The sequence below is a fragment of the Ovis aries genome, chromosome 16 (assembly GCF_016772045.2).
Source record: "Ovis aries strain OAR_USU_Benz2616 breed Rambouillet chromosome 16, ARS-UI_Ramb_v3.0, whole genome shotgun sequence".
NCBI lineage: Eukaryota > Metazoa > Chordata > Mammalia > Artiodactyla > Bovidae > Ovis > Ovis aries.
The window spans coordinates 49,161,819-49,176,320 of NC_056069.1; the positions used below are offsets into that span (position 1 = coordinate 49,161,819).

At 38.0% G+C, this 14,502-nt stretch overlaps 1 protein-coding gene across 2 annotated transcripts in view; it reads left to right on the plus strand.

Moving 5' to 3' along the window:
* The window catches only part of CDH10 (cadherin 10), a 186,393-nt gene extending 174,275 nt beyond the window's left edge, over positions 1-12,118 (plus strand). For both annotated transcript variants that reach the window (XM_004017075.5, XM_042233915.1), the window contains 2 exons: positions 2,991-3,242; positions 11,055-12,118. In XM_004017075.5, the coding sequence (XP_004017124.1) occupies positions 2,991-3,242; positions 11,055-11,545 (743 nt within the window). In that variant the 3' untranslated portion in view covers positions 11,546-12,118. The remainder of the gene's footprint in view (positions 1-2,990; positions 3,243-11,054) is intronic.
* The last annotated feature ends 2,384 nt before the right edge of the window (positions 12,119-14,502 follow it).

A 14,502-nucleotide genomic window follows, 5' to 3' on the forward strand; every position in this document is an offset into this window, starting at 1 on the left:
ACTCTTGCAAGAAATCTAATAACTACATTGGCATATGTACAATACTTTCCATGTATGTATACTGGGAGAGCGAGGTTGCTATAGTGCATCTGGTTGGCTTTCAGAATGTCTGAAAGCAGTTTAGGATAATGGATAGTTTTACACTGAGCAACTACTCATTTTTAATATTATAGGATTTTTGCACAAATCAGTTGAAGGGATTGCATCAGTTGGTAACATCTGTTTACTAAATCTGAGCTTTTGAAATGTATATGTTTTCTATCCCTCTGTGTGTGTTAGTCACTCAGTTCTGTCTGACTCTTTGAGACCACATGGACTACTTTGTCTGCCAGGCTCCTCTGTCCATGGGAATCCCCAGGCAAGAATACTAAAGCCAGTTCCTATTCCCTTCTCCAGGGGATCTTCCTAACCCAGGAATGGAACCTGGGTCTCTTGCATTGCAGCCAGATTCTTTACTGCCTGAGCCATCAGGGAAGCCATTCTACTCCTTTGGACACCTAAAATAATTGTGATTGGAAAAATTAACATAGAATTGGTAGATAAAATGCAAAATGCCAAATTACATCTGAATATCAGAAAAATAATACCCATCATTTTAATTTGCTGAATCTGGTAACTTAATCATAGGATTTAGACACGGCATTCTTTGTACTGAGTTGACAATATTGAACCTCTTTCTAATTGTATTTTAACTTGTTTTATATTCTTGTTAAACTGAGCCCTGGATCTCAACAAGCCATCTCTCAATTTTAAAAAGATTAAGAGACTTGAAATAGAACTGTCTTATCATAGCATTTCACAATTACTGGGAAACAATTAAAAACTAATCTTAATTAATTTTTGATAAATAGTACCATTTTCCTATATTAGGTATAGTTCCTGATCCTATGGCTGAAGCCATATGAATACAAACCTGAACATAACTAACTAGAATACCAGTAAAGTCTGGCACTCCACTCCAGTACTCTTGCCTGGAAAATTCCATGGATGGAGGAGCCTGGTAGGCTGCAGTCCATGGGGTCGCGAAGAGTTGGACACGACTGAGCTACTTCATTTCACTTTTCACTTTCATGCATTGGAGAAGGAAATGGCAGCCCACTCCAGTGTTCTTGCCTGGAGAATCCCTGAGGCAGGGGAGCCTGGTGGGCTGCCGTCTATGGAGCTGCACAGAGTCGGACATGACTGAAGTGACTTAGCAGCAGCTGATGGAATATTTGATCTAATCTTGCATAAATTCACTACTTTCTATTAATGGGTGAATTTTGAAAGAAATTCCAATGACAGACATGATCTTAAAGTTGATCTTCTTGAAAAAATACCCTTTCATTTATCTATAGCCTCATCTTAAAAATCTTTTAATTCTTTATCTTTTAAAAAATAATTTTCTGCCTCTGTGATACTACACTTGGTATCCCATGCATAAGAATCTCTTACTTTTCACTAATTTACAGATCAAAACTTTATTATATGATGATTTTTATGAATACTTAATAAAATGATTTGTATAGAATGGTTAAACTGAAAGCCACTCAGTCATGTTTGACTCTTTGTGACCCCATGGACTGTACAGTCCATGGAATTCTCCAGGCCAGAATACTGGAGTGGGTAGCCTTTCCATTCTCCAGGGGATCTTCCTAATCCAGGGATCGAAGCCAGGTCTCTTGCATTGCAGGTGGATTGTAAAACTTCTGTTGATCCTTTAATGTATCAAAGCTATTGTAGGCAAAATTAAGATTTTGAAATTTTTGAAAAGTTAAAAAAGTCTAAGCAAGAGGATTATAAAAATGCTTACATGCTTATAAATGATTTATTTTAGTGTAGGTTTGTGAAAGGAAGAGCTGTATCCTAACACTTATTGGAAGAGAAGTCAAAATTGCAAAATTATCAGGGTTACAGTTGATTTATTAAATTTGCTTGCGCACATCTCTTTTGCTAGTCTACTTTCCTAGCTTATGTAGTAATCTACTGATGTAGTAAAATTTAACTTCTTGCTAAAATTTGGGAAATGATTATGTTCAACCAATATATTGCAAAAATATTGTCACCCCTCTTCTTTTACAATTTTGCTAACGTGCTTCTTTGATTTAGCAATTGCCTAACACTCCCTTACATACACTGGCATCTTAAATAGCCCTGTGGGGTGGCTAAAAAAGACCCAGCACATTGGATAGAGTGTGAAATTATCATCCATGTATATTTATTTTTCAGTATTTGTCATATAAAGCTAGAAGAAATATTATTAACTCACAACCCAGATTTGAGGATACTGGATAAGTTATCAGATAAAGGAAATATCAGTAGCAATGTACTAGGTAGTAGGGGCTAGATTAAGTCTCTACTTCTTTCAGTATGTCTGTCAGGCACTCTTACATTAGTGTCTTCCACCAGATATTTAAGTTATGCACTAAATTAATTTTAATGTGTGGAAATCTAAGTTCAAAAACATTAAGTAATTAGCTCACTGTTCTTCATATATTGGGACGTTTGAAAGTTTTTGACTGTATTATTGATTCTAAAAGTGCTAGTACCTAATATTTTTCTTCATGAATATTAATATTAATGTGTGTTTTGTGTGTGGACACATATATTTGTAAACAAAAAACATTTATTAAGATTTTTTCTTTGGTATGCATAATATTTTATGTTTTTTGAAAACTCTGAAAATCATATGGTACCATCTCTATAGTCTTCATAAATGATCCACTTATAAAAATCCACCATTTTGAACAGTGTGAGAATTAGTTAAAAATTTAATAAGTAATCATGCTATTAGATTCCTCAAACTATCTTATTTATTTTATGTATATTGCCTTGACTCCTTAAACTAGCTTATTTATCTTATCTATCCAAATGGCCATGCATACATTTGATAACAATTTTGTGTTTTAAAAAGACACCTTTTTATCATATTTATGTGTTAAACCATGGTGATCAGGATAAGACAAATCAATTGTCCCCAGCTATTTTTAATATGTTAAAATTTATTTTAGATAATACTGCCAGAATTTTAACCAGGAAAAATGGATTCAATAGACATGAAATAAGCACTTATCTCTTGCCCGTGGTGATTTCGGACAACGATTACCCGATTCAGAGCAGCACGGGCACACTCACCATCCGCGTGTGCGCCTGCGATAGCCAAGGCAACATGCAGTCCTGCAGTGCTGAGGCGCTGCTCCTGCCTGCTGGGCTCAGCACAGGCGCTTTGATCGCCATTCTCCTCTGCATCATCATTCTGCTGGGTAAGAAAGGTTGGGGAAAATGTGCTTATTTCCTAGATGGCTTACTTCACTGTGTCTGTAAGAAATGTTTTTGTTAAAATTGCTGTTTTTGTTTAGTTGCTAAGTCCTAAGTTCCCCTTGGTTGGGGGAAATAACCAAGATGGAACACCTCTAAAGCTTTTGTAGTGAAGAAAGTAAAAGTGGTAGTGTCTCAGTTGTGTCTGACTTTTTGTGACCCTATGGAATGTAACCCACCAGGCTCTTCTGTCCATGGAATTTCCCAGGCAAGAATACTGGAGTGGGCTGCCATTTCCTTCTCCAGGGGATCTTCCCAACCCACGGGTCGAACCCCAGTCTCTCGCACTGCAGGCAGATTCTTTGCTGCTGAGCCACCAGGGAAGCCCGTCTATTAAAATATTTCCCCCCAAACTAACCACCCCCCTGAATGTAAGTTAGATATCAATTAACCAGGATTGTTGTTTATATTAAAATACATCTGATCGGATAGAGGCATGACCTGTCTTTCTTAAATAATGAAACTGAAAGTTGAAGATATTTAACACATTTTGCAAGATTTCTGAGTGGCTAAGCCAAGGCCAGGCACCTCACTGTTGTCATTGTGTACATAGTTTTTCAGTAAACTGTATTTCCACTTTTTTTCTTATTATAGTTGGATGAAGGTCTCACTATGATACCTCTTTACTGTTTAATGTTAACAAAACCCTTTATCTGGTTCACTTGTCCCTAAAACGACAATATTTTATTCTATAACCCAGAACGAATTGCTTTATAACTGCTTTTGAATCAAAAATCAAATTGCTTACTCTCTAGTTGCATTATCTTAAAGCTATTGTGAGTATTCCTGTGACCCTAATCAGAAAATACTGTACCTGACATTTTAAGAAGCAGTGAAATGAACTGGGATTTTGAAGCCAGTCTTAGTAAGTTTAATTATTCTCATTATTAGAAACTTTTTTATTGTGTAAGATCATTTAGTTGATAACAAGCTGTCTGAGGTTTTAAATCATTAGATCGCAAGTATATGTGTGGGCACAAATTATGAATTTAGCCAAAATAAAAGGTCATATTTCCTCAAAAACTTGTAGAATAAACAGTTTCTTTCTCTTGGTGGTGGCCTATTTATTTTTTAATCACTTTGAAGGTCAAGAACAGTTGTCAATGGATTAAAACTTTCCTTTTTTGTTGCATTTAAAAAAGCCCCTTGTTTGCTCTCTTAGACCAGCTTGAGGGCTAGAAGTCTTACAGTTCTAAGTAATAAAAGTGAAAAACATAACTTAATGCCACGTTACATAATAATATAATTGCCTTCATTCAGGCTGCTACACCAGAAAGCCTTAGACTGGTAGCTTGAACCACATAAATTTCTCAGAGTCTGGAGACAGGGAAGTTCAAGATCAAGTCCAAGATTTTATGTTTGGTGAGGGCATACTTCCTCTTTCATGGATGGCTGTCTCATCTTATATCCTCACATGGAAGATAGAATCATCTCTCTCATGCCTCATTTGTTCTATTAAGTTTTAAAATTTCATTTATTTATATTTAAAATTACTTCATTTATTTATTTTATTTTTGATGGGGCTGGGTCTTCATTGCTGTACGGGGACTTTCTCTAGTTGCACAAAGTGGAGGCTGCTCTCTAGCTGTGGTGTTTGGGCTTTGTATTGTGGTGGCTTCTTGTTGCAGAGCACAAACTCTAGGGAGAGCAGGTTCATTAGCTGTGGTACACACGCCTAGTTGCGCCATGGTATGTGTATCCTCCCAGACCAGGAACTGAATTCGTGTCCTTGCATTGGCAGGCAGATTCCCATTCACTAACCCACCGGGGAAGTCTTTGTGTCTCTTTTTATAAGAACACTAATCCCACTCACTCATGAGGGTTCTACCTCCATGACCTAACTATCTCCCAAAGACTACACCTCTATGTACCATCACATTGGGAATATATTTAGGCTTTAAGATATGATTTGTAGGGGAGACATTACATCCCTGATACCTCATTTGGTAGAGAATTCACCTGCAATGCAGGAGATCCTGCTTCAATCCCGAGGTTGGGAAGGTCCCCTGAAGAAAGGAAAATCTACCCTCAGTAGTATTCTGGCCTAGAGAATCCTATCGACTGTATATTTGCAAAGAGTTGGACACAACTGAATATCTTTCACTTCACTTCACTTCATTAGGTCTCAGTTTAGTTCAGTTCAGTAGCTCAGTTGTGTGTGTCTGACTCTTTGTGACCCCATGAAGTGCAGCACGCCAGGCCTCCCTGTCCATCACCAACTCCCAGAGTTCACCCCAACTCATGTTCATTGAGTCAGTGATGCCATCCAGCCATCTCATCCTCTGTTGTCCCCTTCTCCTACTGCCCCCAATCCCTCCCAGCATCAGAGTCTTTTCCAATGAACCAACTCTTCGCATGAGGTGGCCAAAGTATTAGAGTTTCAGCTTTAGCATCATTCCTTCCAAAGAAATTCCAGGGTTGATCTCCTTCAGAATGGACTGGTTGGATCTCCTTGCAGTCCAAGGGACTCTCAAGAGTCTTCTCCAACACCACAGTTCAAAAGCATGAATTTTTTGGCGCTCAACTTTCTTCACAGTCCAACTCTTTACATCCATACGTGACCAATGGAAAAACCATAGCCTTGACTAAATGGACCTTAGTTGGCAAAGTAATATACCTGCTTTTGAATATGCTATCTAGGTTGGTCATAACTTTCCTTCCAAGGAGTAAGCGTCTTTTAATTTCATGGCTGCAATCACCATCTGCAGCTATTTTGGAGCCCCCAAAAACAGTCTGACACTGTTTCCACTGTTTCCCATCTATTTCCCATGAAGTGATGGGACCAGATGCCATGATCTTCATTTTCTGAATGTTGAGCTTTAAGCCAAATTTTTCACTCTCCTCTTTCATTTTCATCAAGAGGCTTTTTAGTTCCTCTTCACTTTCTGCCGTAAGAGTGGTGTCATCTGCATATCTGAGGTGGTTGATATTTTTCCCGGCAATCTTGATTCCAGCTTGTGCTTCTTCCAGTCCAGCATTTCTCATAATGTACTCTGCATATAAGTTAAATAAGCAGGGTGACAATATACAGCCTTAACATACTCCTTTTCCTATTTGGAACCAGTCTGTTGTTCCATGTCCAGTTCTAACTGTTGCTTCCTGACCTGCATACAGATTTCTCAAGAGGCAGGTCAAGTGGTCTGGTATTCCCATCTCTTGAAGAATTTTCCTCAGTTTATTGTGATCCACACAGTCAAAGGCTTTGGCATAGTCAATAAAGCAGAAATATATGTTTTCTGGAACTCTCTTGCTTTTTCCATGATCCAACAGATGTTGGCAATTTGATCTCTGGTTCCTCTACTTTTCTAAAACCAGTTTGAACATCTGGAAGTTCATGGTTCATGTATTGCTGAAGCCTGGCTTGGAGAATTTTGAGCATCACTTTACTAGTGTGTGAGATGAGTTCAATAGTGCAGTAGTTTGAGCATTCTTTCTAGACCTGTAATAAATCCAATTTCCTTTAAGTGTTTGTTCTAATGAGATTAAGAATATATATATATATATATATATATATATATATTCATATATGTACCTGGTAAGATCTTTTCCCTTACTTTCCTCATCTAATTGAATTCACATCTGTTTCTTCAAATCATAATTTTTAAAGGATTATGATCAAAATGTTTGGGAATAAGGAATGAGGTTGAGAAACTAACACAACCAGCAGGAAATTGATTTTAACTTTCTCCTTTTATCTCTTACCATTATTATGATTACTAAAGTAATAAATTTATTATTATTGATACCTTCCCACAGGAGTAGGGAAATAACCTGTGTGAGTGATACACATTTCTACTTGTGGATCTATACTTATTATTAAGATACATCTAGTTGAGATTCATTTTCTATTGATGGGTGGAGCTGTGTTCCCTCCCTGTTATTTACCTCCAGCCAAACGATGGTGGAGGTAATGAAGATAATGGCGACCTCCGTCAAAAGGTCCCAGGTAAGCACTGCTACACTCAGTGCCCCCAACCCTACATCAGGTCACTGCCAACCCACTCCTCTGCCAGAGACTCCTGGCCAGTCAAAGGCAAGTCTGGATAAGTCTCTTGTGGGATCACTGCTCCTTTCTCCTGTGACCTGGTGTATACAAGGTTCTGTTTGTGCCCTCCAAGACTCTGTTTCCCCAGTCCTGTGTAAGTTCTGGTGGCTCTATGATGGGGTTAATGGTGACCTCCTTTAAGAGGGCTTATGCCATACCCAGTTATGCTGCAACTAAAGCCCCTTGCCCTGCAGCAGTCCACTGCTGACCCATACCTCCTGGGGAGACACTCAAACATAGGTCTGTCTCAGTCTTTGTGAGGTCTCTGGGTCCCTGGGTCATGGTGTGCACAGTATTTGAGCCCTCCAAGCAAAAGGCAAGGGAGAAAAGGAAAGATATACCCATTTGAATGCAGAGGTCCAAAGAATAGCAAAGAGAAATTAGAAAGCCTTTCTCAGTGATCAATGCAAAGAAATAGAGGAAACAGTAGAATGGGGAAGACTAGCGATCTCTTCAAGAAAACTAGAGATACCGAGGGAACATTTCATGTGAAGATGGGCACAATAAAGGACAGCAGTGGTATGGACCTAACAGAAGCAGAAGATATTAAGAAGAGGTGGCAAGAATACACAGAACTATACAAAAAAGATCTTCACAATCCAGATAATCACAGTGGTGTGGTCACTCACCCTGAGCCAGACATACTGGAATGTGAAGTCAAGTGGGCCTTAGCAAACAGCAGTATGAACAAAGCTTGTGGGGGTGATGGAATTCCAGTTGAGCTATTTCAAATTCTGAAAGATGATTCTGTGAAAGTGCTGCACTCAATATGGCAGCAAATTTGGAAAACTCAGCAGTGACCACAGGAATGGAAAAGGTTGGTTTTCATTCTAATTCCAAAGAAAGGCAAGTCTGAAGAATGCTCAAACTACCACACAATTGCATTTATCTCATATTCTAGCAAAGTATTGCACAAAATTCTCCTAGCCAGGCTTCAACAGAACATGAACCATGAACTTCCATATTTTGAAGCTGGATTTAGAAAAGGGAGAGGAACCAGAGATCAAATTGCCAACATACTTTGGATCATCAAAAAAGCAAGAGAGTTCCAAGAAAACATCTACTTCTACTTTATTGGCTATGCCAAAACCTTTGACTGTGTGGATCACAACAAACTGAAAAATTCTGAAAGAGATGGGAATATCAGACCACCTGACCTGCCTCCTGAGAAATCTGTATGCAAGTCAGGAAGCAACAGTTAGAATTGGACATGGAACAATAGACTGTTTCCAAATCGGGAAAGGAGTATGTCAAAGCTGTATATTGTCACCCTGATTATTTATCTTATATGCAGAGTACATCATGAGAAACTCTGGGCTGGATGAAGTGCAAGCTCGAGTCAAGATTGCCAGGAGAATTATCGATAACCTCAGATATGAAGATGATACCACCCTTATGGCAGAAAGTGAAGAAGAACTAAAAAGCCTCTTGATGAGAGTGAAAGAGGAGAGTGAAAAAAGTTGGATTAAAGCTCAACATTCAGAAAACTAAGATTATGGCATCTGGTCCCATCACTTCATGACAAATAGATGGGGAAGCAATGGAAACAGTAAGAGATTTTATTTTGGGGAGCTCCAAAATCACTGCAGATAGTGACTGCAGCCATGAAATTAAAAGATGCTTACTCCTTGGAAGAAATGTTGTGACCAACCTAGACAGCATATTCAAAAGCAGAGACATTACTTTGCCAACTAAGGTCCATCTAGTCAAGGCTATGGTTTTCCAGTAGTCTTGTATAGATGTGAGAGCTGGTCTATAAAGAAACCTGAGCACCAAAGAATTGATGCTTTTGAACTGTGGCGCTGGAGAAGATTCTTGAGTCCCTTGCACTGCAAGGAGATCCAACCAGTCCATCCTAAAGGAAATCAGTCCTGACTATTCATTGAAAGGACTGATTCTGGAGTTGAAACTCCAATACTTTGGCCACCTGATGCAGTTCAGTTCAGTTCAGTCGTTCAGTCGTGTCCGACTCTTTGCGACCCCATGAATCGCAGCACGCCAGGCCTCCCTGTCCATCACCATCTCCCGGAGTTCACTCAGACTCACGTCCACCGAGTCCGTGATGCCATCCAGCCATCTCATCCTTGGCCGTCCCCTTCTCCTCCTGCCCTCAATCCCTCCCAGCATCAGAGTCTTTTCCAATGAGTCAACTCTTCTCATGAGGTGACCAAAGTACTGGAGCTTCAGCTTTAGCATCATTCCTTCCAAAGAACACCCAGGGCTGATCTCCTTCAGAATGGACTGGTTGGATCTCCTTGCAGTCCAAGGGACTCTCAAGAGTCTTCTCCAACACCACAGTTCAAAAGCATCAATTCTTCAGCCCTCAGCTTTCTTCACAGTCCAACTCTCACATCCATACATGACCATAGGAAAAACCATAACCTTGACTAGACGGACCTTAGTCGGCCAAGTAATGTCTCTGCTTTTGAATATGCTGTCTAGGTTGGTCATAAGTTTTCTTCCAAGGAGTAAGCGTCTTTTAATTTCATGGCTGCAATCACCATCTGCAGTGATTTTGGAGCCCCCAGAAAATAAAGTCTGACACTGTTTCTACTGTTTCCCATCTATTTCCCATGAAGTGATGGGACCAGATGCCATGATCTTCGTTTTCTGAATGTTGAGCTTTAAGCCAACTTTTTCACTCTCCTCTTTCACTTTCATCAAGAGGCTTTTAGCTCCTCTTCACTTTCTGCCATAAGGGTGGTGTCATCTACAGCTGACTCATTTGACAAGACCTTGATGCTGGGAAAGATTGAAGACAGGAGGAGAAGGGGATGACAGAGGATGAGATGGTAGGATGGCATCACTGACTCAATGGACATGAATTTGAGTAAACTCTGAGAGTTGGTGATGGAAAGGGAGGGCTGGGGTGCTGCAGTCCTTGGGGCTGAAAAGCTCCAACAGGACTGAGAGACTGAGCGAGCAGTTGAGTTGAGATTCATATGTGATTTTTGTAGTTAATTCAGTGTAGTATTTTGAATTCACTCTTTGCCATCATGTGACCCAGCATTTCCTTTAATCTCTTGAGTCGTATATATTTCCATGGAAAATCTGGTAAATTTCTAAGCCAATAATGTCTAAATAATGTGGTCTTTCCCCCACGAGTAATTAAGGTGCTCCAGGAACAGCACAAGAAAAAAAAGTACGTAAATCCATCATCAAATCTTTTTAACAGATATGAATACTTTATATCTTGTGAAGAAAGCTGCCTTTTTAACATTGCATACAAATGTAAAACTATGGGCGTATGTTTGCCCTTCTTAATTGTTTTATGTGAAACTGAATTTGATTTGGGTCTTTTTTATGCAACATCTTATGTCACTATTTAATGCAAAATAGAAATGATATCTACCATCAGGAACTATCTTTAAACAGTTCTTAGAAAAATAGGCAAGTCACAATATTTCAAAAACTCTTACACATTGCTTTAAAAATAATTCAGAATCACTGTTCTTAAACTTTAACCATTTTAGTAAATCCTTCAACATTCCCCTTTCCTCTCATCATCGCCCCCTTCAACTCTGCAAAAAAAAAAAAAAAAAAAAAAAATTAAGAAAGTGCATAATTAATCCTAAATTCTAACCTGTTCCAGAAAAACCTAAATAACTTAAACTGGTTTATAGTAACTCCCCTTGTTATTTATAAAGTGTTTCAGACGAATCTCTAATGCATCTTTCTTTTTTTTTTTTTTCTTCCTTTTTATTTTCTGAAGTTATAGTAGTACTGTTCGCAGCTCTGAAAAGACAGCGGAAAAAAGAGCCTCTGATCTTGTCTAAAGAAGACATCAGAGACAACATCGTGAGCTATAATGATGAAGGTGGCGGAGAGGAGGACACTCAGGCCTTTGATATCGGCACCTTGAGGAATCCGGCCGCTATTGAGGAAAAAAAGCTGCGGCGAGATATTATTCCAGAAACCTTATTTATCCCCCGGAGGACTCCGACGGCCCCGGATAACGCGGACGTCCGGGATTTCATCAATGAGAGGCTCAAGGAGCACGACCTGGATCCCACGGCGCCTCCCTACGACTCGCTCGCTACCTACGCCTACGAAGGGAACGACTCCATCGCCGAGTCTCTGAGTTCCTTGGAATCAGGTACCACTGATGGAGACCAAAACTACGATTACCTCCGAGAGTGGGGCCCTCGGTTTAACAAGCTGGCGGAGATGTACGGCGGCGGGGAAAGCGACAAAGACGCTTAACCAAGGATATCTGTTCTGCTCCGGCAAAGGGAAGTTAACTTGACCCACACCGTCTCCACTTCACAATGTTTGGTATTCCAGGAGAATTTTCCTGCCACTCAGCACAATTTTCTTTCCCCATTTCCTTTTTAATTTGTTCAGTAATTACATTAATTCTTCCCTGTAGGATGTCTCATGAAATATATACGACATTTTATTTAATCACTTCCAAGAGCCAAAGCTATGGAAATTTAGTGTCGTTCATCTTAGGAAATAAAAGATAATTTCAGAATCATGAACAGGATAGTCCTCCCTTAAACAACCTCACAGACAAGCCGCTTCTGTTAGGTACATGCCCTGCCCTTGCAAATGAAACTTTTAAAAAGGTGAAGAAAAATTTCAAAGTATATCCTGTTCTGTACATTAAATTAAAAAAACAAAAACAAAAACATGTACATGTGGTGTTAGTAGATGTGATATGCAACCTGGTATACAAACGTTTGTGCAATTTCATTTCATCAAATTCTATCTGCTAATGTTTTATATTTATATTTTTGTATTTATTTTTAAAAAATAAACCAGTTTTTACAACTACCTTGTCTGTAGCTTCTTTTTTTAATCCCCCCCACCCACCCCGCCCCGCCCCAGGAAGAAAGCATTCTCCAGGGACTAAATATTTTGGTACAAAATTACACTGAATGCAGGTAAGAACACAAACTCGTTATAATTACTATTGAGTAACCAAATCCATATGATTTGCATAAGAATTATTTTTCCAATCAGTCTTGCTATTTTGTGATATGTGAATACCCCTTCACATTAAAAATGATCGTCATTTACAGATCACCTAAAAATTTACCATGTAAGAAAATTTAAAACATAGCCATCTTGCTACTAAATATCCCCAAACACCAGCAATGCAGTCATTTCATTTTGTTTTTAACTCACTAAAATAATATCTGAAAGAATGAAACATTTTCTTATTTTTGTATGACATTTGTGCTATTCAGGTTTATGGGCAATAATAGTTCAGACAGATTTCATACTGAAATAATCTTTTAATGGAAAATATGCTTACCTCCCACAGTGACTGAAATTCTAGTAATGACAGTAATAATGCTGAGTATTCCATTAAGATACAGCAATGTAATTATGTAAAATTTCCAGAAATCCATTACATATTACATATTTGTAACAAAGTCTGTTTTTCTGTCAATGAATGATTGAATAGAAAGGGAAAAGAAGTACTGACTGTTAATTATCCAGAGTTCCTGAGATTCAGGGAAGCCAGCTACCATTAAATGATGCCTCTTTTCTCAAGATCCAAACATGATTTATTCATAAATGGAGCACTTTGTTGGGTCTACACCAGGAAGTCACATTCCCTGCCGAGTTTATCATAAACAATACCAAAGATCTCTGTGCTTTTCAATTAGTGAAAATGGTATGCTTTTGGAGTGAGTCAAAGGGCAATATTGACATATCCTTAATGCAGAATTAATTTTTACAGTCTTCTTGAATGATATTTTCCCCCCAGCTTCCAGACTAAAAGACTTACATCCCTCTGACCACAGAGGTTTTAGTTTTCATAGTAATATAATCATGAAAGAAAACCCATGTGTTTTAATTAAAATTACAGTCACCTTAGAAAGCTAAATGAAAAAAAAAAAAAAAGCTAAATGACATATCAGACCATAGTAAAGCCTAAGTTGGTCAGCTTCCTATATTCCAAGAACCCATTCTCACACTCAGAAAGTTGACTGTCAGAAAGACAAAATTTAAGGGAAAAAGAACGTTTGATCATATATGCTGAACTAAAGAGAATACTCTTTATTCAAATAAAATCAGCAAAAAATGGAAAAGATGAAAGTATATCTCATGAGCATTTTGTGTTAGTTTATGTTCAAACTATAGTGTTCATCTGATTGAAAATTAGTTTAAAGAGTTCCAGCATTAGTTATTTTTATTAGTATTAGATGTCAGTAATTAGAATTTGAATATTTATAATTATCCTCATTCAGATAATTTCAGACGTTAACTTGCTCTGCCATTTACTTTGTCATCCAATTTTTATATATTTTAAGAATCAGTGAGCTCTAGCATCATTCAAACCAGGCTTACAAAAATTCTTTTTTCAAGAGATTGATTAATAAGCTTCTTTGGCAATATAAAATCTACATTGCACAGAAATCATTTTGAAAAGTATTGAGACGGTCCTTGGTATCAGATACTCTAATATTTTTTGATAATGAAGGTGATGTGTTATATAATTAATTTCTTAGAGATTTTGAAACTAAAGAGTATACCTATAATAATGGGCTCAGACTGTAAGTTTCTCTTACACTATGCTCTCCCAAAGGCATGCCCAATATATAGATTATTCTATGTCCACAATTTCTTTTATATGGGCAGTGGGGAAAAATGTCTCTCAGTGACATGCTGATTTTATGAGACAACTATGCACCTATTTCTTCATTCATCTATTATTTTGATCACTTATTATAAAAATCAGAATATTCCAGATACTAGAGATGTAATATTAATAATCATATGTAATTTTTATATATGCATGTAATTCCTCTACTAATGCAAAGGGGGGGGGGGCGTAAAATAGTTACCAAAACAGAATTTGTAACAAAATACCTATTACTAACTTTTTAAAGCATGATGAAAAGTAATTATTTTGTTGTCCTTTTTCATGTTTTAAATATTCAGACAACAGAAATAAAATGGTTTACAAACCTTTGGTGATTAGAAATGGTGATTAAGTTAATCAGTTCCCCTTTTTCTATTTTCAACAGAATATCAAAGAAAATTTATGTAATGATAAAGTCATACTCTTAGTATGAGTTTTTCTCTGCATAAGTAGATATTGTCACACAACTTCAAGAGTTCCAGACACTTTTTGGTAGACTCAAACATACAAACCATGAGAAATTAGATGTTTGGGCTTCCCTGGTGGCTCAGATGGTGAAGAA